Source organism: Diprion similis, chromosome 2, assembly GCF_021155765.1.
Source record: "Diprion similis isolate iyDipSimi1 chromosome 2, iyDipSimi1.1, whole genome shotgun sequence".
In the NCBI taxonomy this organism is placed as follows: domain Eukaryota; kingdom Metazoa; phylum Arthropoda; class Insecta; order Hymenoptera; family Diprionidae; genus Diprion; species Diprion similis.
Genome location: NC_060106.1, coordinates 13707807 through 13734033, shown reverse-complemented (window position 1 = coordinate 13734033; position 26227 = coordinate 13707807). Strand labels below are relative to the sequence as shown.

General features: G+C 38.1%; 4 protein-coding genes across 12 annotated transcripts in view; all 4 read right to left on the bottom strand.

The window, feature by feature from the left end:
• Positions 1-779: 779 nt before the first annotated feature.
• Positions 780-4982, bottom strand: LOC124416371. 2 transcript variants are annotated; one of them, XM_046897359.1, is made up of 7 exons: positions 4698-4982; positions 4462-4617; positions 3874-4023; positions 3127-3287; positions 2926-3028; positions 1272-1714; positions 780-1066 (listed from the first exon to the last, which is right to left on the bottom strand). In XM_046897359.1, exons 2-7 carry the CDS (start codon positions 4610-4612, stop codon positions 848-850), a joined length of 1227 nt encoding a protein of 408 aa, XP_046753315.1. In that variant the 5' UTR covers positions 4613-4617; positions 4698-4982; the 3' UTR covers positions 780-847. The 2 variants fall into 2 exon arrangements, with proteins under 2 accessions (XP_046753315.1, XP_046753314.1); XM_046897358.1 differs by having other exon boundaries at positions 4462-4982.
• An 873-nt stretch (positions 4983-5855) lies between these two features.
• On the bottom strand, positions 5856-15162 carry LOC124416368 (insulin receptor substrate 1). Of its 5 annotated transcripts, none has more exons than XM_046897345.1 (10): positions 13997-15162; positions 13762-13907; positions 13313-13607; positions 11576-11692; positions 10240-10506; positions 8902-9311; positions 8296-8717; positions 7750-8158; positions 7380-7614; positions 5856-7167 (listed from the first exon to the last, which is right to left on the bottom strand). In XM_046897345.1, the coding sequence occupies exons 1-10, from the start codon at positions 14379-14381 to the stop codon at positions 6185-6187; spliced, it is 3669 nt and encodes a 1222-aa protein (XP_046753301.1). In that variant the 5' UTR covers positions 14382-15162; the 3' UTR covers positions 5856-6184. The 5 variants fall into 5 exon arrangements, with proteins under 5 accessions (XP_046753301.1, XP_046753302.1, XP_046753303.1 ...); XM_046897346.1 differs by having other exon boundaries at positions 5857-7167; positions 8296-8714; positions 13997-15161; XM_046897347.1 differs by lacking the exon at positions 11576-11692 and having other exon boundaries at positions 5857-7167; positions 13997-15161.
• Positions 15163-15553: 391 nt separating this feature from the next.
• On the bottom strand, positions 15554-22551 carry LOC124416369 (piwi-like protein Ago3). 2 transcript variants are annotated; one of them, XM_046897353.1, is made up of 12 exons: positions 22183-22551; positions 20664-21030; positions 20362-20517; positions 20026-20224; positions 19632-19945; positions 19240-19519; positions 18655-19002; positions 18159-18409; positions 17883-18033; positions 17572-17772; positions 17196-17387; positions 15554-17052 (listed from the first exon to the last, which is right to left on the bottom strand). In XM_046897353.1, the coding sequence occupies exons 2-12, from the start codon at positions 21026-21028 to the stop codon at positions 16723-16725; spliced, it is 2787 nt and encodes a 928-aa protein (XP_046753309.1). In that variant the 5' UTR covers positions 21029-21030; positions 22183-22551; the 3' UTR covers positions 15554-16722. The 2 variants fall into 2 exon arrangements, with proteins under 2 accessions (XP_046753309.1, XP_046753308.1); XM_046897352.1 differs by lacking the exon at positions 22183-22551 and adding an exon at positions 21390-21411.
• A 2459-nt stretch (positions 22552-25010) lies between these two features.
• LOC124416370 (cGMP-dependent protein kinase, isozyme 2 forms cD4/T1/T3A/T3B) overlaps positions 25011-26227 on the bottom strand; it is a 33075-nt gene continuing 31858 nt past the window's right edge. For all 3 annotated transcript variants that reach the window (XM_046897354.1, XM_046897357.1, XM_046897355.1), the window contains one exon: positions 25011-26166. In XM_046897354.1, coding sequence (XP_046753310.1) covers positions 26001-26166 — 166 coding nt within the window. In that variant the 3' untranslated portion in view covers positions 25011-26000. The remainder of the gene's footprint in view (positions 26167-26227) is intronic.

Sequence of the window (26227 nt, the reverse complement as noted above, 5' to 3'; positions counted from 1 at the left end):
ATGTGAAACAGACGACCTGAACAGGCAAGGACCAATGATTCAGGAAATACGGAAAAATTATCCGGTTTCACTGCTGTCACCGTGATCATTATCTCGCAGCGACTCAGTACCGCGTGCAATAAAGTTTACTTCTAAAATTACGTGGACAAAGTCTTTATCAAGTCATTTTTACATCACAAAAGCATCCAACAATAGACCGAACAAATGCAACGGGATTAGCCACGGTTTTTTGGACTCAAAACCCTTATGTTTCGCAATCGATTAGCAGATTTCTCTTCTCACCAATTGGACGTTATAGATTTTACAGCAGATATTCTGAATGTCATCGGAGTCACAGCCGTGAAAAAGCGACTTAATTGTTCCATCTATCCTTTTCAATTCCGATTCGATGCCTCTACTAACTTAAAACTATGGTTTACCTTCGCCATTCTCACAAATTGCTATCGAGATAGCGACTAGTTACTATCGGAGCAGCACAGAAACTCTGTCGCATTCTACACTTGCAATTTCTGCAAGTGTTGTTTTTTCCATCCCGTGAGCATCGAAAAAAATATGGTGGATCTCTTGCACCCAGTGCTGAAGATTTCATCGTTTTCCGTAGAAATATGTCAATGAATTTGTGTATATTAATTGCTATACCCGACAATAATGAATTTCGAATACTGCGTTTCATTTTGAATGGTGTGCATTGAGGAATGAATTAAAATAAATATTCACAAGAATAAGTAAATCAATAAATAAATATGTATATTCATCAAAAGAAATTTTGTAAATATCAGTCATTAGCGTCCAATTTTCATGTCCTGACAAGATGCAAACTACTTTTCTGTAGACTTCATTCGACTAATTAAGGCCCACATGGCAGCTGCTCGTAGTTTAGACACATGCCCACGTTGTTATCGGACGAGAGACCGTTGTCCTCGCCGGGACCAAAAGCTATTCGGATGTGAAATGGTGTCGCTGATGTTTCCACTCGACAGTTTCCCTCTGCGTCCAACTCACCCTGGTTGCACAACGAATTTCCACAGTGCTCCAGATCGCAAATACCAGCACCATCGTTACCAGGCTGAAAAATGAAACAAGCTGAATATATAAATTGAGCAGTGCATCCTGAGTTATTTACTGAAGAGAGTAGAAGGCAAGTATACGTTGCTCTTTCGAAGGTGATAGGTGTAAGGTAAATGTCGCACACATAATATTGAAGTCACCAATTTCATTCAGAAAGTTCAACTCAGATCTTGACTCCAAGATAATTGCTCAATGAAGCTCACCGTGATAAATTCTTCAAAGTCGCAAGGAATCAATACGCGATCTCTGCATCGCGATGCGCTTCCAAAACCGGGAACACCAGTTCCAGAACCTTCGCCTTGCGCCATCTGATCCTCCAGTCCCCCCATATTTGATGCAGGTTCGGTTGACCGAGGAGGACCGATGCGGAAGGAGTCCGTCGTACATGGAGAATAGGCAATGCTGCACATGCCTCGCTCCTGACGGACGCACAGAAGATGATCTTGGCCAGCCAGGTACCGCCCGTTGGGTAGGTAGTTTAGAGTGCGCAACGTCCCTGTGGGAGTGTCGTGGTACTGGAGACATCCGGCGGGAGCCCTTTGCTCGAAGCCAACCTGTGTGATCCGCATCTCCCACATCCTTGACTCCAGCGAAGATGGTAGTCGGAAGTCCAACGTTATCGGCCCATCGTCGACGTCGACGTAAACTTAGAAGGGTGAATAATTGTTAGGAGGGAGCTGTAGACACCTTGGCATTATAGATATTCGAATAGCACAGTTGAAAGTCATCGCAGCAAGTTGCTGTGAAACCTCTTCAAACTCATTCAAATAAACATCGGCACTTCTGATAACTATAATCGTGAGACAAAACAGAAACTGACATCAAGAGAGTATTAAAGAGGTCTATTTATGATAATTATTTATGATTTTTGAATGTTTTTCAAACGGCTATTCGAAAATATCAGGCTAATGGCTTTTTTCTTTGCTTTAACTGGCAGTTAACTTTATTCCAAAACGCTCAACTCTGCTATGCTGGAATGGTATTTAGTCCCGTCAACACGATTTGTCAACTAATCGATAAGAAATATCAAGCTAACGACGAGGCTAACGACTCTTTTCCTTGGGGAATGAGATGGTTTACACTTGGTGTTGACGAGCTTGTGCACATATATAGGTCACAGTAAGCACGCAAAACGTTGAACGTGGAATATTGGATGTTAAATCTGACACGGTTACGGCTCGTCAATGGAACACACGGCACCATGTCGTCTAAAAATAATTCTCTTTGCAGCGGTTAATTCGATGCACACCAATGTTAACCAGTTTCAATCGGCCATTGCAGTGTGCAGCGTGTCAAGTTCGTTAATTATTATTTCGTGAATTTAGTTGGATATTTCTACGCGAAATTTTTTTTGTCGGTTTGACAAAGAAGTGAAAAAAAGTCCTCTAGAACATTAGAAACCGGTCGATTAAGTCCCAATTGTTAGCAATATCATCACATGCATCTGGTACCAAAAAACATACCAAAGCCCCGATTGAATTTCGTTCACGTCAAGTTTTACATGTAGGATTGTGAGAGGAAGAAAACCGAACAAAATCCCGATGGGCTGGTTTTCGGAACGGTGACATCTGTGCTCCTTTTTATTCATCGAACCAGTGAAACGTTGGCTGCTACAGCACATCTTTTTTTGGAATAAAAAAAAATTGTGCTCGTTCTTGAAACTGAGCTGACGTTTATGTGGGTGAAATAATCTGCGTAATCATATTTGCATGCGATACACCTCTCAGTCAAATTGTATCCATACACCCACGATCAAACCGACGCAATTCTTTAACGCATATCCTCATATCTGGATGGAATTTCAGCGAATATGTCGGTATCCACGCCTACAGAAATGGAATAATAAAAGGTTCTCACTATGTTGACCGCTGTTCCAACCGCAGAGATTCAGGCTTCCGATGCCGGTCCGGATTTCCATTATGTCTGCGTCACAGATACCGGTTCTCCGGTTGGGCTGGCCCTGAAAATCATTAAGTATGCCATGAAGGGTTTGTTTTAGTTTCATAAACAAGAAGAATATTCTTGTGGTAGGTTAGTAGTTATAAAATAGTTCCTTACGATATTGAAGTGTAAAAAATCGATCCGTAGCTGGCTGACTTGAGGATCTATCTTTTTAACGGTCAACGAACAGTTCATTGACTGGTTAATCAAGTTCGGGAATCCCGGGCTTGTGACGTAGGTTAAATTATTCTGAACCTCTTCGTCACAGCTTGTTGTAACTATAACATAAAAGAGTACTTGAGGAAAGGGGCTTTACATTGTAAAATAGCAAACGAACGTATATAAATTGGTGACATCGTTAAAGTAGCGATTGTTATATTAAAGTAGTGTCCTTTGCTACCAATATTTATTACGAAAAGATAGCCAGCTTCATCAAGCCCTAAAAGGTCGAAAAAATTATGAAAAAATTCAAGCTCTCTCGTGAACTTGTACAGTAACACAAGATACCGTTCGCGACAGGGCTGTACGATGAATTCGACAATAAAACAGTTTCAGAGCCAAAAAGGTGAAACAAACTAATACTTATTTATATCCATATATTTACTGTAAGGATAGTGTAACTGTATTTGTAACAGTCAATAAAGCTGAGCATTGATTGACTAGTTTGATGTCTCGATATTTATCTTAGAAACAAGTTTAGCAACTTTCAGTCTTAGTTATTTACCGCTATTTATCATTCTGTTGCTTGTTTTTCGATATTCTAATGATTCCAGAGCTAAATATTGGCTTGAGCGGGATCTGCATACATCGATATACATATGTATATTGTACGTACGTGATACGAGATGACTTTTGGTTACTTACAAATACAGCAAACTCCAAAACCAAGGGCGCAGGGGCCGTGGGACTTTCCCTGTTGAATGCGACACTCGTAGGTGTTCATGCAGATGCCGACTCTGCGCTTGTCTTCGGATAAGCATTCCTCTTCGACAGGTACGGGAAAAAAATTTAATACTAAAAAAAAAGAAAATTTTGACGTTGTGATTACGAATTTACTGTCGTTCAGATTTCAACTGACTTAAAAGTCAAGAATATAAAGTAATGTGAAAATTGAAAAATTACTTTCGCAACATTCTGCTTACTGTATACACTTGACCCTCATATTCTCAGCTGATTCACACTGACATACTAAGAGAAATACTGAATTTAAACGCATCAGAAGTCTGAACAGTAATTATATGATAGAATAAATTTACAATAATCATCGATCAATCTCTACTTACTATTGAATTCATTTATATCATTCTCCTGTAAAGTAATGGACCTTGTAACTTTGGAACTGCTGTTTTGAGGCGATTTCGAACCCTTTTGGGTATTACAATATTACCAAAACCAAAAAAAATAATATTTGCATGTTCCAAATGTTTATTGGACAAAAAGATAGTTGCTTACCACGTGCGTCGCGACCACCGCCGTCAAAGAGATCAAACGTGTTGAGAGGTAGACTTGGAGTGAGAGGCCAAAAGTTGAAAACCGGCCACGCGAAAGTAGATGCGAAAAGTTGAAACATCAAAAATAACCCGGTACCGGAAATATTCCTCATATTTCCTTAACAATAAAAAGCAACTGACGTAAGATATATTAGGTATTTAGTTGTCTTAAGTCACGGAATGATCACTGTACAACACCTGTCGCGTTGCAAAAGTCAGTCAAACGGCTCTTCGCTCACTTTGCCCACGCTCGAATCGATTCAACAACGTTCAAGGTCTCCCGCGAACCCGGAAGACGGTCCGCAAACTAGGTGAACATTCCCCTCCATTTCTCCATTCCCTCTCCTTCAGCAGTACTGCATACATAGAAGCGTTATAAGGCGATATAACGTTTCCCGAAGTAATCAGACTCGCAAGATTGAAGAAAAGAACCCCTACAGGAGGTCCAGCCCAGTGGCTGAGCAATTAAGGATTTTCTCAGAATTTCATAATTTTCCAGAGTGAATAATCATATCTCCAAATCATTGTAAAACAAAAGTTATATACATATGGCTTTGGTGAACAAAATGCATCCAATCGTTGCAAATGATCGATTCCACATAACTTTAGATGATAGATATTACTTTCAGAATTTTGAAAACTTTTGGTGCCAGTACAAAATGTATACTTGGCATAACAGCATTTTTTTCTAGACATGAATGCCAATGGGCAGTGGATAGTACCAACCTATTTAAAAAATATCATGGTTAAAAATGAAGTAATGTACAGATAACCAGGATCTTCATAACACACTGTGGTTTTTCTGGTTGTTTTTAATTGCCAATGAAAATTATGTGAACAAAGTACAGTGTTTCTTTTTCCTGGATTAGCTGTCCGCGTTACTTGTTATTTGTACAAGGTGGATTTGAAATTACACACACATTTTCAATATGGGTGATTTTTAATCAAAAGTGGTTGTAGTCGGTCGCTGCTACCGGGCGCATGCCATCGGTCACCTTCTGTTGTAGACAGATTTTGATTCGCCCTAAGTCCAACAGCTGACAGCAAAAGTAAAAATCATGAGTCGCCATCCGATAAAAGTTAGCCAAAACAACATTTTTAGATCTGAGTGTATCCATCAAGCTGATAAAACTAATCCAACGAACGATACTTAACTTTATAGATATAATCGCAAACGGGTGGCTTAACGTTCAAAATAAGATAAGGAAATCGATTATGTGGTATATACCTATGTACAGCATACATCTTAATATTACATATGTGCATTCTGTTGCACGTGGTTGTCACATTGCAACAGACGCGAGGATTCATAACGATATAATAAATACTTTTATTAATTTATATTATACGTTTATTAATTATTAATATTATTATATGTACTGTATATAATAATATGTATATTATATATATTCATATTTATATATTTACTTATGTATAGATGCTTCGTATGTATATATGTATATGTATAATGATGCTTACTTCAAAGTATTCAGGCGTTTCATAATTTATACGAAAAAGCGCAATATTAATATACCCACGATAATATGGTGGTTTAGTGTTTTTCTCCACTGTCTGCCCATGGTTTGGTTACAGGCAATAAGTAACAAATCATCAAAACACGAATCAAGAAACTCAGTAGTGTGTGGTATCTACAAACAGCGTGTACTTGCCATTCAAGCTAGCTCTCAGTTGTGTTTCAACTTTGCAAAGTCAATTTCTGCATAGCTGAAACCCTCCTGGGGTGGTATAGGGGATACTGGTGGTACCCCGTCCACTTCCGGGAGGTCCAACCTAGCGTAGTGCAAAATACTAGCACCTGGTTGTAATTTTTCATATCCCTCACTATCGAGAGGAGAAGAAGTGGGTGTAGGAGTTGGAGTTGGTGTGGGGGTTGGAGTTGGCGTGGGTGTTGGGGTAGGAGTATCGTCAAATAACTTAGGAGACGACGGTTTAGTTTGCACCGGTTTGAACACAGAGGTATTAGGACTTGTAGCAGTCGGAGAGGCAGTAACTAGTCGTGGTTTACAGATCGTAAACTCAGCGAACCGTTTGATTAGAGGAACCAACGATTGGTCTTGAGAAACGTTTGAAGATGATGATAAATGGCCAGTATCTTTGACGGCTGAATTGATTGGATTAATATCTTTGCCTTTTCTAGGCAACGAACTGTCCACAAGTGAAACAGAGTTTGTTACAGAGAGCTTTCTAGTGGGTCGCATTACCGCGTATTCACCACTCGTATCGATCATTGAAGATTTTCCGATCTCGGATTGGGGAGTGAACGGTTTTATCGGCGACTGCGGGCTGTTCAAAGAAAAGGGAAATATCGTCGCAGAAGAACCGGTAGGAGTAGCCCGCGGCGGCGATGCAGGAGTACTCGCCAAGCTTTCGGTTGTCGGACTCCCATTTAGCGGTAAAAAACTTGGTGCCTTTACCGGCTTACTTCCCGCCTGAATCGCAATCGGTTGAGAACGAGACTTCTCCTTACGACTACCTCCTCTCACACTGCGATTATTAAGGCTATTTCCACCGATATTCATATTGATATTAATATAGTCTTGCTCAGGTGTCGCTACTGGGCTTGGTCTCGGTTTGAACGTCATCTCTACATAGCCTTCCGGCGGGCGTCTAGGTTGCGGCAAATCGACAGGTGCCGTTCTCGTTACCCCTGAAGGAAATAAGTAATCGTTTCAAACTTCAATTTTTTTGGCATTCTTAAAGAGAGTTTAACATCATCGAAGTGAGCCTTAACAATTATACTCTGAATATTTTAAGTGAAATGGTGTTACGCATTTTGGATTTGATTATTTGAATCAAACAATGAAATTCTCAGAAATATTCGTATTTTGCAAACTTTTTGCGTTTCGAAACAAATTGTACCTGGAGGTCCGTTCATTTGCATGTAGTCATCATTTATGGGAGATGGAACTTGTTTAGGACTTGAACCAGGTCTGTGCCAGCCTTCACTCACACCTCCCATCTCTAGATAAGGCCCTTCAGCCTCTTCTACTGGCTTGAGTGTTGTTATCACTGGTTTCGGGGTGCAAGAGTTTGCTGGTGCATGACTGTGATTATGATTGGCAGTGATGGTATTATTGTTGTTGTTTCTATTCGCCTGCAATAGATAAATTGAAAATGTAATATAGTACATCGATAAAAAAATAAATGAAACTATTTACTATGAATCAAGGAAATTTTTTCATTATCGACACAGGAAGTAAATTCACTGATATTTCCAGTGATTACTAACCTTATTTAGACCACTCATATCTACGTAGGAGGCAGTAGTAGATACAGGTGGCTGTCCAGGCGACATGTCGACATAGGAACTGGTGTCAGTGGCAGTGGAATATGATTGCGTTTGCGACTGGGTATACGAGGAGACAGGAGAAGATAGAGGTGACAGGGCATTAGGCCTTGTAAAATCCAATTCCATAAGGTCTTCCATGCGCTCTGATGCCCCTGAGCAACCAGAGTTGTGACCCCAGGAACTGGACAACAGTGGGGCGGAGTTAGACTTGCTTGAAGTAGAGTGATCCGAACCAACAGGCAGAGGAGTAGCAACCACGTTTGCTAACCTCCCAATTTCGGGTCTCTTCGATCGACTTCCTACCGAAAATGCTCGAACCCTTACGGACTCTTGCTGCGCTATTTCTAGTCTGGAAGCAAAGTAATTTTTCGCTTGTAGCATTCGAATTTGTTCGGTTCAATTTTAGACTAAACAAAACATGTATAAATATAATGAGAACAATAAAAAAAAGTTTCTTAATCGTCGTCCTATGTATAAGCTACTTACCTATTCTTGCGTTGTCTGTTGGCAGGTTCTGGTCTAGACCCAACGGAGTATGCTCTGGTGGGCCTGGACTGTAAGTCCTCACCAGGTGCAAGATAACTGGTCACCTTGTCCAGGTGATACTCGGAGAACCTTAAATCTGTACTGGGAGTCCCAGATGTGACTGAACAGCTGCTACCTCCATGTTGAGACATATCATCAGGAAAATGGCCGTTGTTAGGATTGGCAGGATCCATGTCAACGTAACCATCGTCGCCAACAGGTGCCATAGGTACATAGCCATCAGGTATTGTGGTTACTTCCTCCACGAGGGATGACGCTCGAGAATGCGAATGAGCATTGGTTGCAGGACTCATAGGCATGTAAGCTCCCCCCTTGCCAGGACTTGAACCACAAGGACTATACATCTCCATGTAAGAACTCTGCTGTTAACAAAACAGATGATTAGTAATCTCCAAATATTTCTGTGTCAAGTGAACTTACTACTTAGTACTTTCTAGACCCTACTAACAAAAGAAGTATGTTGCAAGACAACGGTTAAAATCTAATAAAAATTGTAAACTCGTCAAATTTTTTTTTCTTGTTTTAACATTAAAATAACATACATACTTGAGAAGGTGACTGAGACTTGAATAGAGGTGAATATTTATGCTGAGGATTTCCAGAAGACCAAATAGTGTAGTCATCACCATTTTCTTCCATAATAACCGGTTCATCAGGTGTCAGTGAATGACCATATCTGGAGGCTGGCCCTTCCTCCAAAATGCTTTCTCCTCCGTCATCCATAGAAAGTGAAGAGCCCGCAGAATCCGTGGAACAAGCCCCAGATGCAGGGCTTATTGGCATAGAAGAAACTGGTGGAGAATAGGACAATCCTTTACCACACATAGAATGAGGTCGTGGTATATTGGGTGCAAGGTGAGCTGCTCTTGAATGACCCATTATGATCGTAGGATGACCCTCGCTTGAAGTACGTGCTCTTGATGGAAGACTGTCGCATCGTTCACGCCCTGTTGTACCTGCAATGAATATTACTGATATTATAGTTGGAAAGCAAAAGAATATAATTTTCCGAAAAGCACACTGTCCCAGCATTAGCTCAGTATTGGTTACTTGCATTTACAAATACACACAGTAATAAATATTTATAGCAAGCATTATATTACATGATTGAATAAAAAAATGAAGCTACTTAAAGAAGTGAAAATAGTCATTAGATAAAGAAAATATATCAAAAAAATGCCTGGTGATTAGTAGTCAAGAGAGAAGCGCAACTGTAAAAAAAATGCTTAATAGCATGACAATTTAATTAATTTCATGTACTCTATTAAATTTCATCGTATTTTTTCATGGTAGAAAAATTTAATCAACTTCAATGCTTCTAATTAAAATTGCATAAACTGAAAAGAAATTTTTTTTATTAGGATGTGAGTGACTGAAAACTTTCATCCTCACTGTATACTTTAATAACTAATACCACAGTTAATTACATATTACGGATACATGTAAGCCATAAATCATTTTTGTGCGAATTGCTCAGGTTGTGCCACATGCAGAGGTTATTATATGACGTTAACACTGAAATACATGTTTGGTTATTCGGATTCTTCATCTAGAAGTAATCACCTATGATACAACAATGCGAACAATACGAATAACATTGCATGATACGAAACAAAAAACATTTACAAATATTATTGTGAAGAATTTTCTTGAGAATCTGGACAATCCAAACAATTTATGATCAGTGATAAACATTCCTAACAAGTTTCACAACTCTTGGAACTACCAAACATCCAATCATGTACATAAATGATATTCAATTCAATCATTCAATTTAACAGTGTATAAAAAAAAATTCTAACATAATTGGCAATTTCGACTATTATTGCTCGACACCTTAAGAAAAAATGTGTGGCTGATTTACATTGAAACTAAAATACATACAGCGTAAAACGGATCTTTTAGATGGTTGCGATTGATTGACAACAGCAGCAGCTAGGGGCAGCGACAAGGTTCTCTGATGGGATAATGTGGTGGTAGCTGTCGTAGTTGTGGTCGAGGCGGTGGTGATTGTGATTTGATTAGATTGAGAGGAGGCAGGGTGAGGGTGACTGGCAACTGAGTGACGACGTCTATTCGCGGTGGTGTTGGCATTAGTCAAGGTACTCCCAGTATGTCCTGCAGCAACCCCAGTCCCAGCAGCAGCAAGCGCTGTAAACCATACAGCTAACTGTCTCGACACCCTCGATTGAAGACTACTTCGATCGACTATCACTCACAATGACATTAACAATCATTGCCACAATGAGACAACACCCAACGTTGATACTTCACATCACACAATAACATATTACAATAATATATTTTTGATAGATGCAACACAAACCAACGGAAATTTATCTTTTTGGTTGAAAAAGAACTTCAGCCTATGTATATTAAGATTCTACTGTTTGTCACCTGGCAAAAACTTTTGAGTACGCATTTCTCAAAAAAAATACAATTATTGGCACATTTTATGTAGAAAATATATAGTCGTATCGTAAGCTAAATTTGTTCACCAACCCCTGGCAATCGATTATAAATTGAAACAATAGAAAATATGAAAAGAAAGTTTAGATCATTTAATGGAGTAATGAAAAGTTGTAATAATCAAATGTTTCGCATTGGCCATCTTTTAAATGTTGTAAAATTTTGTATAAATTCAGCATAAGCTTATAAAACAATAAATTGAATGAAATTGTATGAATTTCAATAAATATTTTCGGTTAATTATGCACAATTAATTTGGAGTTACACATAAATGGTTAAGTGAACTCAAATGGTGATGATTGATTGTGATGACACATTGAATTCATTAGATCATTTTGGATAACCAAGACCAAAACCACCAGATACCATTTTTGTGTAAAAGACAACATAAAAGAACGTATACCCCTGTGAATAATATTAAACATCAATAAGTACGATTATTACTCTGTAGGAATCCGTTCATGCTCTAAGCAACGACTGCCAAGCATGGAAATAATCACACTCTATGCCAAATATTACTATTCAAAAGTGAAAAATTCCCGTACTCAGCGATGTTACAAAAAGCAAAAACTAGTCGAATCAATATATGTATAGTCTATTCGAGATCCGTATACGCCCGGTGGCAAGCAAGGATTGAGCAACAAGCTATTGAATAAATCCATAGCCACCAGCAGCATCAGCAGACTGGATCTCAAATGAACTCGACACTTTAGAAGAGAGGACTGTACAACTACTGTGACAGAAAACAGACCCATGAGTGTATTGGAAGAGGAGATACTCTGTGAATGACTACTCTGCGAAGGAGCAGAGGCAGGGTTGTTCAGCTCCCTCAACGGATCCGCTTGTTCCTTGCAAGTCTTCTGTTCCTCTGTAAAGCCCGCAACCCAGGTGTGTTACTCTAAAGCTAAGTTGTGCTGTGCCATGTCCTAACAATTCGAGACAACGATACCCGACGCATGGCATAGGCAATACAAAAGCGTGTGCGCTTCATAACTTGATCATGGTCCATCGCAAAGCAATATTTAGATTTAAACTGATGAGAAATTAAACACTTCAAAAAGCCACGACTTTGTTGCCTACATTGATTACAGTGTTCACTGAACTGAATTTACATTTGATTGAAACTCGAAAAATTGAATTGTCTAAATTTTAAAGACCGGCTTGATCTTAAAGTCCAGCATGATCCAATATGCTTGGTAATATCTTTTGTTCAGAAATTTTAGTATAACCACTTTTATCTTTTACATCCTATGAGTATTGACTGCCTTCCACTTGAATGGAATTGCGGATACGTGATGAAAATGTTATTGAGGCATCACTAGTTGGGGTCAAGCCATTGGTAGCAGTAAGAAAAGTAATAATTTGAAGGGGACTAAATTCCCTGGAAATTGTAACATGAAGAAATCCTAGTTCTCACATGATTTTTATTGACTTTACTGCTACCAATTTACTGTTTCGACATGGTTTCAATAACTTTGATCTTGAGAATCTGTGATAAAAGTTTTCGTTACCAACTGTAATCATACTGTAGGTTATAGGAAATATCTCAGATCTTACTTTCATTCTTCTCGAACAAAGTTATCAATTTATAAATGCATCTATACTTTGAATACAATTCTCTGACCTATCCTAGCTTTCTCGATCAGTAACGAGCATATACCATCTTATAACAAAATGGTGTATTAGGATTCAAATTCGAATTCACATTCAAATAATCTTCTGCGTAATTCAAATTATATGCTTAACCTCAGTAAAATTGGAAAACATGTGACATAATTACCGCAATGATTCATATATAAAAAACATTCAGTACACTCTGTTTTTGCACTAATATAAGACATATAACAGCGGTACAAAAAAGCAGAAGAAACTGTTCATACACGTATAATTATGGTACAATAAGAAACGTGACTGAAGTGAAAAGTTCTTGAAGAATGTGACAAAAACTGATCGCGACTTGCTATTATTCTTGTTCCAAGTATTATGGTGTCCAATTCCTATTGTTTAGAACCCACCAACAAAATTATATGATTGTTAATATATAAGGTATGTACTCAGCATAAATGACATTCGGGAAGCTAATGTGTTTATCACTACTATTACAGCAGAGTCCATTATGGCCATCATCGCCATCGTGGTTATCATGGTTATCATTGTCGTCATCATTATGATCATCATCATAGCTTGTTTCATATGACAATCATTGTCATATCATCATCATCATCATAATCATCATCATCATCATAATAATAATGACAGTAACATTGAAAGTTACGAAAAAATTCAATACATCTAGACTGGAACAGTTAATCATAATGTCTAACATGTTGCACACAATAAACACGTCATTTGAAAACTATTCACACGAATAAAAATGTAAACTAAGTGACACTCTGCGATGAACCGTTAAAAAACTTTCATCGACACTACACTATAGAAAGTCTTCGATATATAAAAAAGTCAAAAAACTATCAAATCCAAAACTCACCTGATGGAGAAAAGCCGTGCAGTTTTTGCCCAGTGTGAGTTGGGCGACGTTGAAGTACAGATATTGGCTTGCTGGCTTCATTTGCCGAGGAACTGCGTGTTCTCGGTCGTGGCCCAAATTCCTCTTTACTACTACTCGTGTTGCTCATAGAGTTTAAAATAGCTGCATGCATATTATGCGCAATGTTGCTATCTTCCGTTTCCATCCAAAATTCTCCTACCCCTGTCACCGCCGACCTGCCCACCTCCATATAAAAAATGCGATCCATGTAGCCACATCGCCTGATGCACATCAGCTGCATGAAAGAAATGAATGAGAATATGAGAAAAAGAGATTTGTATTTGATGAAATATTCTGATATTATATATCTGCAATGCTAGATAATTTTCAAAAGGAGATACAAAGATATTTGTAATAAACGATGATCACATCAAGATCAATTCACTTACAGAAAATACGATGGAGTCTGAGTTGTTTTTAGCTCCGATTTTGACCAAGCTTAATGTTTGATCAGTTAGACATAGTCTGTATGGTCCTTGAATGTTTCTGCGTTCTCCAAGTCCTTTTTTCTGCATCGTGACCTGCCAAACGTGTTCTGAAAATTGATGCAAAAAAAGATGATCGTACACAAGTTAATTAAGATCACTGAATGGAATTCGAAAAGAAAATAGCAACGAATCTCACCAAACGTAGGACGAGGCTGTTCGCCATCGGGGACATCTCCTCCTTGGAGAAGAAGCATAGAGTTTAACCAATCGTCGAGTTCTTTTTCACTGTCGAGAATCAAGCAGAAGCATTCGTCTTTGGTATAAAGAGCAATGACGTTACGATATTTGGTGTCAACGCGCTTATTGATGTTGAAACAGCTGTGCAATGATATACTTCGTTTCGGAGGCTGCTTGTTCTCAAATTTCTTCTTGCTGTCATAATACTCCAAACACGCGCTAAATCCGGGAGCCTCGCCGCGAAGTACGAAATATTTCTTCTTGGTAGTTTTGAGCTTCCGTAGGGTACCGGATTTAATGACCGGACCGCCCGACGGGGAAACTGGGCTCCTGCCCGAAGACATCCCGCCCGAGGATCGAGGATAGCGAATTGAGGTTAGGAATTGCGTTCTTGGTGATGGATTATGAACGCGGGGGCGATTACGAGGAGCACCATTTACATTCCACGCCGCCGTTCCACATGCACGAAGGTGTTGCTTTACATGCTCCCGATCATAAACCGCGCCCGAGTCAAAAATTCGTACAATTTTGAATTAAGCAGGTTGTGCCGAGGAACAGTAGTAGCAGGACGATACGCGCAGGTGGGTGGGTGGTTGAACTCACAATCGCGACTTGCGTAAAATGCTTGCCGAGTAAATAGGCTACTGCCAAGGGCAGGGTAATTTTTCATGCGCAATACGAGGCAATACCAAAACACGTCGTGTGTAAGGTAAATGAGAGGCATGTAAGGCAGATACCTAAATATATCTAAATTGAAATACTTTTCCACACATGTAAGATCCACCCGCGAATAAAAACACTCGTAAAGGTATATTCGAAAAATATGCATAGAGTGGTCACATCTGCCGCGAGGTGAAAATTTGACGAGTGCAGAAATTCCTTATTTGGAGCGAATTCGAGTCCGCAAACCCCCGTGCATTATCAATGATAATCAAGGGACAAGACACGACGTTCCACTGCTTACGACGGATACAAAACAACGCGTCACAGATCCGCGGTACGCACAGATTTTCTAATTACACGCTAGGCAATAAAATAGGCGTTCGTATCCATCTTGGAAAGGTCATGTGTATGGTTAAGCTCCGCAGTTGTAAACAAGCTGTACGCAGGCGCTACTCGCTCAACCGAAGGCAGCGCGACTCGATACGCGATACTAGCTATACGCCACATGGGCCCCTCGTGTTCCAGTGTATGCGAGCAGAATTGTTCGCCCGAAGTAAAGAATGCTAATAATGTATTTAGGAAATCTATGGTCCGGGTAAAATGATTCTCTGTGCCGTCTGTGCCTTTTTTTCGCACGGGTATGTTGAAGATCGTTTTTCCCGGACGAGGCGAATCTTCGATCGCTCTAATCATACTTTTTCATTCTACTTAATAAATCTCGCACTTAGATTCTCCAAGTCATGCAATGGAAAAAATTCCACTTCACGATTCAGATCAGGAGCTTACGCGGGAAAATGAACACATAATAATTTTGTTGAATAATTCTTTAAGCATCTAGAAAATTTGTGATTTCCAGGCTCAGTCAGACCCCTTAATTATCTTGTTTTTGAAAATACTTTCTAATCTTTGAAACATTATACGCATGTGTAAGGAATTGGGTACAATAAAATTAGTATGCATTAATTTATTTGTATAAAAAAGAGTTCTACATAGAATATATTTTCGCGAGCAAAGAAAATTGGATTATCACTTCATACCGAAAATTAGCTTTCTTTAGAGTTTTAATAATGGAGATTCTTTGTTTCTACATTATTATAAAAGTTGTGAAATAATATAACTCTTTGATAACAATTAATTCAAACGAGGAAATAGTAATTACGTTCACGATTAATTCGTAATACTAACATTATATCTTTATCCTAGCTCTGAAGACATATCAAGATAAGTAAGACCTTATCAACGATTTTAGTCACAGCTTTAGCGTTGGGTAACAACAATTAGATATATCCATAATATTTGGTATAGCATATTAATGTTATCTAGGTTTATCCGACACGTGTCGAGGTTGGAGAAATAAAATTAATTGATGAATACAACAGAACTTTCTTCAAGTTATCCTAGTTTAGGTACTATAACAAATTTGACTTAAATCAATTTTTTTGTGAGTATTATATAGTGATTAGAAATGCTAGATTTTCGCCTTGAAGCTTTATCATGGCTTGTTTTTTTTTTTAAGAATCGAATGTTAAACACAAATATATCGACAGTAGAAAGAATCTGTAAGTGGCATACATGACACTCACATATTGTATGCCATAACGACATGATCTCGTTCTTAAATAATAGTAAAATTATTAATAACAAAAACGGAAAAAAAAACGAACCACTTGTAGTTTAGCTTTACGTATTTATGCAACACGTAATGGTCTTGTCTGACTGACAAAAAGGCTCTGTCCTGTATTGTAGACATGAGCTGGTAACGAAATTTTTTTATATAAATTGAAACATTGATAGTTTTCAGTTAATACTGCATTAAAATTCATTACCGAACGAATTCGTAGTCTACTGAAGGAAGACGCGGATTATCTGAATAGAAAAGCCGATGCTTCAAGGATGCTTGGGTCATCGTGTATACGATAGTCTGAAAAACAGTCTTAAAAATCTAATGAACTTTGTTTTCACGTGTATCCCACGTGGGTAACTGCGCCAATTACTCTGTACTCGAGAAAACGGCGCAAGTTCCTACAGATAAAAAAGTTTTTCTGCCAACATTTGGGCAGGATCCATTTGTATACTCTGACCGACTAGAAACGCAAGTTTGTGCGCGTATTGACAAGGGGCAGGTACTCTAATGGTACCTGGCCAGTTGTAGTACATGTGGCAGAGTTTAAAGCTCAGTCTTTGCACATAATCAGCCTTCATATCACTTGTGTCATGAATAACCAAGTAGTGAGTTGGTGAAACGGTACCTTGACGAACGTTTTGACTAACTAAGAAAAAGTCGTAATAGTTACGACGTGTTATTGTGTGGTCCACCACTGTTCCAGGGGGAGGATTAGCCAAACGGTTTCCCTGTAATACAAAAATTAAAACATTGAAGTAATTAGTCTTAGTGGTATTTTCCAATGAATCGACAACAGGTATTCTGTACTACACGAACTTCCCGGATACCTAGATTGTAAAAGTTTACAAATTTACACGTGGTATATTCTCACCTCGTTCAAGAAAATTTTTGTATTGATCCTCTTTTGTACGATGATGACAGTAAGCGTGGGCTTATAGTCTGGGGCAATCAACACAAAGGATTCTTCCAGTTGCTTCACTTCAAAATTTTTGACAACCTCCAATTGACCATCGCCCACACCATCACGATATATTATTATTCGAGTAGGAAAACGCTGATTAACCTGAGAATGGGTACGTGTGTAAGTAATGTAAGTAAGAGTAGTAAGTGTATTGGAGTTGTCCAAAAAGTGAGTATTGTCTAATCTTTTGCTTGGAAAAGTAGGTAAGAAGAAACTACGGAAAGTTAGCAATTGCACAATAGTTGCATTACATAATTAATGCATGTTACGAGGTTACATTAAGTACCTTGAAATAAACCTTCAATGCAGAAATCAGGCACACTTTTAGAGCGTCAATTAACTCTTGATTAGGTCTGTGCAGACAAACTTTGCTGAACCATCGTGTGAAAGGTTTATCAAGACTGGCCACAAAACCAGCAACACTTCCATGTTTGCTCTGGCCGGCACCTGCATGATGTATATCAATCCCACAGACCATAACATTATCCTGTACAAGTATAAAACCACAATTTTTAACTTGACACGAATTAAAAATGTCGAGTAAAAAGGGTGAATAAAATAAATGTAACAAAATTTATATTTTTCAATTCAACATACCATGGGTGATTTTAAGGCCCATAGAGTGCCACCAAGCTTGCAATTTATTTGCAAGGCAATTTTCTGGGTAACACTTTTGAGCTTGTCTGGACGATTTATTGTTCTAGAAATTATCACTTGAGATGCAATTGGCATTTCAACACAGCAAAGTCTGGGAAAAATTTATTAATAATATATAAATAGTGATTACGAACAACAATAATACCAACATATTTCCGTTCGGTTATGAACATTCAGTTATCTACCATGTTAACCTTGGTCAGTATTTCTACTCACTTTTTGACAGCTGCATATCTATCATTGCGAAGTGTAGGAAACACAATAACCATAATTTCCATTTGCGGGGCAATATTTTGTCTTAACTCTCTTAGGAAAGTTTCGGTTCGATCATCTCTTAGCTTAATTAGACGGCCACTAGAAACTTGCATTCCCATGGCCTCACTGACCTTTGGGAACATCTGGCCGAAGTCTTCTGCTGACTTGGAATCTCTTTGGCAGTAAATGAGACACCAATTTTTTAGACCAGGCTATAACGGAAGAGACTAAGTGAGGTCTCATTGATAGTAAGCAGGCAATGAAGAGAATTCAAACATGAAATATTGAGCTAGTCAACCAACTATATTAGTGACTGATTGAACAGAATAAAATTATCCATTCACCAAATTTTTTTTTCAATCAGTTGTAATATTAGAGAAAAGAAACTTTTTTATTGATTATAAAGCCATTGAAGTATTTGTTATAGTGTCATGTGTATTATTAAGATAGAACTTACTGTACTCAGCATTGGTAAACGACATGCAGCACTGTTCCAATCAGCATTAGCCGAACCTTTGACTAGTTTGTTATTTCCGAAGAAAATTGTCTCTGCTGCTAAGACTCTTCCAGGAAGGTCAACGACGTGATCAGCCAAGTTCAATCCCCAGCTGGCTAACAATTTGCGAGCAATTTCATTTTTCTTTACTTCTTGAACAAACCGGTGAGCAACATTAACACGGTGCTCAGGTGATATTCTGGTCACTTCTGATACGTCTTTCATCACTTTAAAATCTTGTCGCATAGACTCAGTGAGGCCGGACAGGTAGCACAACTCTGGTATCAAGTCAAGAATTTCCTCAACTTGCTGTTGATTCATGTAACGAAACGGAATAGATTTTTATTTGCAAGTACCAAATATTTTAATCGCAAAGTATACAAGTTGCTGAATATATCAGGCACTACTCCCTATTACTAAATTCAAATATAAGCAATGTATTTAATATAATTGTCGCGGAAAACATATGATACTGGACCATTATCGATTTATTGAAGGAGATTAAAAAAACAATCTCAAGTATATTGGACTTAATGTCTATCTTACCTCGCCAGAGGGGAGTCTTTTTTTTGCTCTATGTATCAGGAGAGGTTGCTTTTGGTCTCTGATTTCAATATTCCAGTGATTCTTGTAATACTGGTAAAGGCTCATTTTGCTTTGTGGATCTTTGCTCAAAGTAAACTCTTTAAGAGGATTTTCATCCCAATTTATATCATCAATACGATAAACTTTGTTGTTATAACGGGTTAATACGGATACACCCATTAATTCTTTCATAACTGCATCTCGAAAATGACCAGACGAATGTTTGGTATACACTTGGTTGCTAGTAATGAAATACATAAAATTATTCAGATGACAGTTAACTGTCACATCAGCAAAAAAAAACCTCATAAATCGTAAATTTCTCATATAACTCTCCCTCAAGTTACACTTACATGAGATCACGCACAGTTTCTGTGCGCAAGACTCTATGAGTGCTCTCAAGACAAAGTTGAAGGCCACCCTCATATTCGTCAATGGCAGTAACGTATCCTGGCCACAATTCCAGCCTATGCTGGGGCACAGAATGAGCTGCCCTGGAGTTGAAATGCTTTTGGCCAATTTGTACCAAATCCAGGGCATACATTACACGCTTGAATAAAACATTGAATAGTCCGGGGAGTTCACCGAGTCGACGCTGTTTCTTGAAAATTATCGTTAGCTTTACGATAGACCCATCCATCGGGTGTTGTGATTGCAGCTCTGTCCTCTACATAACTCCTTGCCATTAGTATCATACTCGATTAAAAACATGGCCATAAGTTACCATACAAAGTATGAAATACTTACATTTTGTGGTAATGGCTGGGCGAGGTGTAAAGTTACTCCATTGAATATTTTGGCTTCACCAAGGGTCACTGAATGTTGGTACAACAATTTACTTCGTAAAGGACGTGAATCCAGGTCAGGAGAATACTTGACTTCATACTCATGTACACCTCTACCTTGGTCCACGTTCAGGCGTATATAATTGGCACTCAAATTAACTCTATAAGTATATGAAGGCACCAGTTTTGATCATGAATATGATATCAACTCTATAATTTTATATTTAATACAAATCTAACCATAGATAAAAATTTCAACAAATGCTCAGCATATTTACAGTCAAAGATTTGTACTCACATTGTGCCGCTTACACCTTTCCGTGATATTGGCTCAGATTCAGCAACAGACTCAGTAATTGTCAGATTAGACATTGCACTAATCGCCCGACTTGGTAAGTCACCCGAGGGTCCTGGAGGGGTGTATTGCATTGAAGCTTGCGACGTCCCTTGAAACCTGTTTCATTAAATAGAACCCAAGTAACCATTGTTCAAATTATGAAGATGTCAAAGTGTGAAAAAATCAGTATTATTCATGATCATGAATCTCTTCAATTTTAATTGATTGATTTGGCATAATGGATAACTCAAAGTTAGACTTACGGCATTGGCTTTTTCATCAAACCAAGAAGTGACGCTCTGCCGCGAGCTTGTGGAAGTTGCTCAGATATTGGTAATGTTTGAGCTGATGCAGGTTGCTGAGAAATTGTCGATATTGGGGCTGGTTCAAAACTTGGAACAGTTTGAACTGGCCCTTCAGGCGATTTTTTAACGAGCTGTAAGAGCGCAGCACGACCACGACCCAAAGTTGGGGCCGAAGTTAGTGGACTAGAAACGGCAACTGGCGTGAGACTTGGAGGTGGAATGGGAGCATCTCCTCTGCTGTTCTGTTTTTTCAACATATCCAGAAGCGAGCCCCGGCCCATCGGACCACCACGTCCGATCGGCCTTAATCGTTCATCAGCCATATCTAAGTGACAAAAATCAAGTTGAAGCATGATCATTTCTTCTAAATAAAGCCTGAAGTAAAAATCGTTCACTTCGTTAATCATCCTAATAAAGCGCGATTTCCCAATTGAATAATTCTGATAGTATTAAGACAGAATTTCTATTAGATTTGTGCAAAAAATCTGCAATCGGTTTTCCTTACTATCTAACCTATAATCGAAAATGAAGGTTAATAACTGAAATATGAAAACACATTTCACATAATCGTTCCGACCGCCTTATTCCCACGCCGCGACTGTTCAAGGCGTAACACGTGGTTTACGAGAAAACAATCTTCTTTAGATTGCTTGAGAATCATAGTGAAACTTAAGATAAACTTACTTGACATAATTTTTCAAAGCTTTGCTACAATCAACAAACAACTAAGCGATACTGTTCCTATTCACACTACAATGTGATTGTTTATGGCGTTCCTCATCTCAGTGGTTCCAGTTATTACACACGAATGCAACGATAAACAATCTTTAGACAGGGCAGGCCGAACCCAGGTCAGTGCTCGTGGGATTTTTTATGACACGTCTCTGCGCACTTCTTGTACGCAGAATCGACTGAGAAGGGGAGACTGTACACAGAGATATTGTAGCGCTATTTTTTCAATCTTCATATTATATTTACGTATGATGTATAATATTATTGTTAAATTATCCTGACAAAGTCATGCTCAATATTAAAGTATTTCGTTCGATATGAATTAAATGCATTTCATATGAAAATTGTTTTTTTCCAGTTCAACTATAACGCCGCCACTTGAAAGTAGTACGAGAATTATTCGCCTCGGAAGTCATTTGAAAACATACGCGAACCTGGAGTGTGTGCTCACGGACGGTAGGTACAGAAAAAAGCAAAATTCCGGAAAAGGAAAAGTTGAAAGTTTGATAGATTCGTCCATATCAGCAACTATGTGTATGTATATTTCTTCCAACGCGGCCTCCTGGTGGGATCAGTGGCTCGTGGCAACCGGCAACTCTGCTGATACCGATTTCGAATCGGCATGGGACCGACGCTCGTCTCGCGTGCAATGCAACATTTGCAGTATGCACGCGATGTCTACAAGACGCCATCGTACCGATTACGCAATTCTGATTATCGAAGATATTATCGTAAGAATACTGACCAGTTCTATGTGATGCTGCGTACACTTACGTCTAGTTGATGAGCTCCGGCAGGCAGATAACAGAAACAGTCAGTTCCTTTTGCTGATTCTACGGGACTCGACTCAGTGTGACAAAAGTTTGATTGTGAAACCGATTGATGTCTAGAGGAAATCCATTGATTGAACGTATCGAATATTACAGTTCTCTTGTAATGCGTATACGTCACAATGCAGTGAGAGATATTCCCGTTGGTGCTGAAGATGAAATCAAAGGTTGGATAGTTTGTTCACATCAACTCGCACTAAGATCGCGACGGTCCGATCCTGTTGACGGTCCGTAATCGACTGAAGACGAACCGCCAAACATCCTCCCCTGTGTCGTAAACGTCGAAAGGCTGCGGATTGAGGGAGTGAAAAGGTGTTGGAATGAGTGGCATCAAGTACTGAAGAAAAAAGGCCAACCATTGGCCACCGTCGGCAACGCACTGAAGACCGTGCTCAGCACAGTCATCGGCACTTTGAAGTTCCTTACTGAGCCTTCAGTTGTGTCTGCGTCGTATCGGTCGTATCACATACCCAGGAAGTATCCTGAACATACCATTGCTGACGTAAACAAATAAACTGAAAGATGATATGGTTGGATATGGTCGAATGACGTATCATATGGCGTTTCTACGAAGAACCAAACCTGAATAAAAAGATATTCAATTATGGATAAGAAAATATAACGTGTAAATCTGCCATCACATAAAAAAAAAAATTAAAAAATTATCGTGACTCGTGTATAGACTATAAGTTTGTACTCGTGAGCAATATTGCATATCCTTTACTGTCACCAACGCTTTTACTTTTTGCACGTGTGGTGAATAAACCAAAAGTCGGCTGTTAATTACTTCTGGGTTTATGATTGGTTTTCTATGTTTCATATGTTAACATTCACTGTAGTGGCCCGATATCCTTAGCGATGGCCACTGTAATCCTTCACTTGCTTAGTCTGCAATTATTGTGTGCTTTCATATTTTTAATGTTGGGTTACATAAGAATATTATTGATGATATTGACAAGGAAAGCTGCTCCTATTCAATTCGCCAATTTTTTTTTTCAACTTTTTAGAAGATCGTTGAACACAAAACTTTTCAAAAAAACGTACGTTGTACAAAAGTTGCAAGGATTCACAAAATATATTAATTTCTGGTACTCGATTGACCTTGGTCAAAGCTGCCAAGATCAAGTGGAGGTCAATTTGAGATGGTTAAACCACTGCCTATATGAACAAAATATATATTGAATATTGTCGACTGCTGTACGAGCATGCCAAGTTTTAACACCATTAGTGAGTCAGACTAATGTAGCTTTAATTGTTGAACCCTTGACTATGCAATGACAGATTGTTTAGCACATTTTGTAAAATCTAATACTAATCTTTGAAAAATAAATTGGACTTTGTGATATGTTATGCTTAGATAGTGATATCGAATGAAATATTACATGCCAAAACAATGGATAATCGTATTATGAAAACTTTATTCTGTATACATGCATAATTATTTATAATATATATTTATTCATTTATATTCTCATAATATTTATAATATTTATTTACATGGTTTTTACTTCAAATAATTATTTAGAATGAAATTACAATAATAGACTATAAAATGATTCAAACAACAAATAATTTAATTTACCTGTGCGTGAGACTTGATGGTGTTTTAAAATGATATTTTGTTTGAATTTCTTAACGGCAGCTTGCGGTACAGATGGCAAGAGAACGTTTTAACTTGAGCTGATTTTACGATTTTCCGTATTCATGTCCGCGCACTTACATAGTTTTTACAAGTAATAATGGCACTTAGCACACTGGCATGTTTCTGATGTTTATCTTTAGGCAATGAAATGTGGGCGATCAAGTTCTAACAATGGTTTAAAATCCCGTTTGCATTGTAAGGAATTATTATACATAGAATTAGAAGAAAAAAAAACAGATCAATAGTTACGACTTGGGACATGATTTAAGACTTGATTACAGATGTGCAAAAATTCACCAATTTTCCGAGATAGTTAACGAATATTTTTTTAATAAAACAATTATAGAATTCTAAATTAGCTGCAGTCTGGTCGTATTTAAACTTAGTAAAATTATTCAATTTATTTACAAGAATAAACGATATTAGCATTAACGATGTCATAAAATAACTTTCCATGTCTCTCCATCCTTCACCACTATTTTTCAAGCAATGAATTCCGCAAAAAATATAATATGATTTCAACATGAATTTTTACTATTGAACGAAATGAGAGAAATGAAGAAAAGTAGTAAAAAGTGGAGGGATCAAGGATGCAAGTTTACGCATATTTCCAAATCCCACTATTAAACCCAACCTTGTAGCTCAGCCAATAACGAAATTTGGTAATATTCGAAGATAAAGATTATTTTTACATAAACAATAACAATTAAACCCAACAGATTAATGAAACTCTGCACAGCATAGGGCGTATGAACAAATATATGCAGAAGATTATAACTGTATATATGGCCTCAAATTTATCACTATAGGCCCACTCATTGATTCCCTAATATGTTACACATTGTATATACCTACTAATCTACTGAAGTTGGATACCTATTACATTATGAATAATCGCTCAGAACTGAATACTATATTTTTTGGATTCATACATGCGCTAACTTGAAGTTGCTAACCACGATTCTTTTATGGATACTCACAAATTTTACATATTTATAAACGTCACATTTTTTTAGCAATTACAACAATCCTGATTATTTTTCAATGATACAGTTTTCGGGAAATCATTTCTACTGTTGTACGTATGTAAATATCGTGTGGGTCGAGTGTATCAACGTTTCCTACTTTCTGGGTGGTAGTTTTGAACATGATAAATAAGGAACTGGTTCTTTTCCTCATCATCGTCTTCCTATAATTCCTTTTTGTCACTTATTTAATGAAGGAACTAATCTGCATATTACAATATAGCAGCAAGCTTTCTAGACATTCATCAGACCGCATAGCCAATTACGATTGGATTCTCACCCGGACTTGTGCTGATATCAAAGTCTTTTTCGCAAACTATCCTTTTCTAATATTCCACTATATTCTGAGTCACTCTCATCCCTAATTGGACACTAACTGATAACCTTCAATCGAGTCTAATTTGCATGAAAAAATATTGAAGGCGTATTGAGCAGAGAAACCAAAAATAATCGGGTAATTTTTTTTTCTTTTTCGATCACATGAAAATTGACGAGAATACAGCAGATTTTAAAGCTACAACTTCTAAATTCCAAATTCAATTACTTGTAACATGCGCAATTAAATTTTTTTGGCGAAAAAGAAAAAATACTCAAAAGACTAAACTTGGACGTATAAAAGAATACAATTTTTTTCAAATGCAATTACTCAATTCTCGTAAATATCTATGGACCCTTGTACAGTAAAACTCATCGTAAAAGCTGCCGCCACAGAGATGTCGCATCGATCAATGATATTACCATCATCTGCAGTTAATTTCAAAAATGAGATACCTAGATCCTGTAGAGTTCTTAAGGCGTTGCCGTCTAGGGAATAGCTATGAGAGAAGTGACCGTGGCAAGTTTTATTCTACCTGATACAGCATTCACACCAAAGCGATCGAAGTTAATCCGTCCAATTGCTGTTCTTTAGTGTCAAACCTGCCATGAGATATTTGCAAAAAATACTCGAGGCAAGTCATCAATAGTTATAATTAATTATAAAAATATACTCTGCCAACCACGCGGTCATCCGAGTGATGGGTAAACAGCTGTATAGAGAGCCTTCTGGCTATTCATGGAGTTTGGGTTAGAAATCATTATCCCACCCCGAAACGTCATCAAGAGGTGGCGGATCCGAATCTGGTGGATATTCGTCAAAGTTTGTAGTGTCTGTTGCATTGCGAACTCGAGGCATGATTGGAGGCTCCAGTGTTCTTGCGCGCAATCCTTCCCAATTGAAGCCATCGAACCACCTAATTAATACGAAAAGTGGATGAAAATTAAAGATTCAATGAAAATGGTGACACTGAATTT

Bases quoted from the DNA above. Each gene is read 5' to 3' on its own strand.
- LOC124416371 (XM_046897358.1), bottom strand. From the start codon at position 4,612: ATGAGGAATATTTCCGGTACCGGGTTATTTTTGATGTTTCAACTTTTC. The intron at 4,024-4,461 runs GTAAGCAACTAT...CTTTTTTTTTAG, and splicing joins CGGTGGTCGCGACGCACGTG to TATTAAATTTTTTTCCCGTA. The intron at 1,715-2,925 runs GTGAGAACCTTT...CACCCTTCTAAG, and splicing joins TTGGAACAGCGGTCAACATA to TTTACGTCGACGTCGACGAT.
- LOC124416368 (XM_046897345.1), bottom strand. From the start codon at position 14,381: ATGTCTTCGGGCAGGAGCCCAGTTTCCCCGTCGGGCGGTCCGGTCATT. The intron at 13,908-13,996 runs GTGAGATTCGTT...ATCAATTTTCAG, and splicing joins ACAGCCTCGTCCTACGTTTG to AACACGTTTGGCAGGTCACG. The intron at 11,693-13,312 runs GTGAGTTTTGGA...CGGGCTTTACAG, and splicing joins GCACGGCTTTTCTCCATCAG to AGGAACAGAAGACTTGCAAG.
- LOC124416369 (XM_046897352.1), bottom strand. The intron at 19,520-19,631 runs GTAAGTGTAACT...TTTCATTACTAG, and splicing joins GAAACTGTGCGTGATCTCAT to CAACCAAGTGTATACCAAAC. The intron at 19,003-19,239 runs GTAAGATAGACA...ATGAATCAACAG, and splicing joins AAAGACTCCCCTCTGGCGAG to CAAGTTGAGGAAATTCTTGA.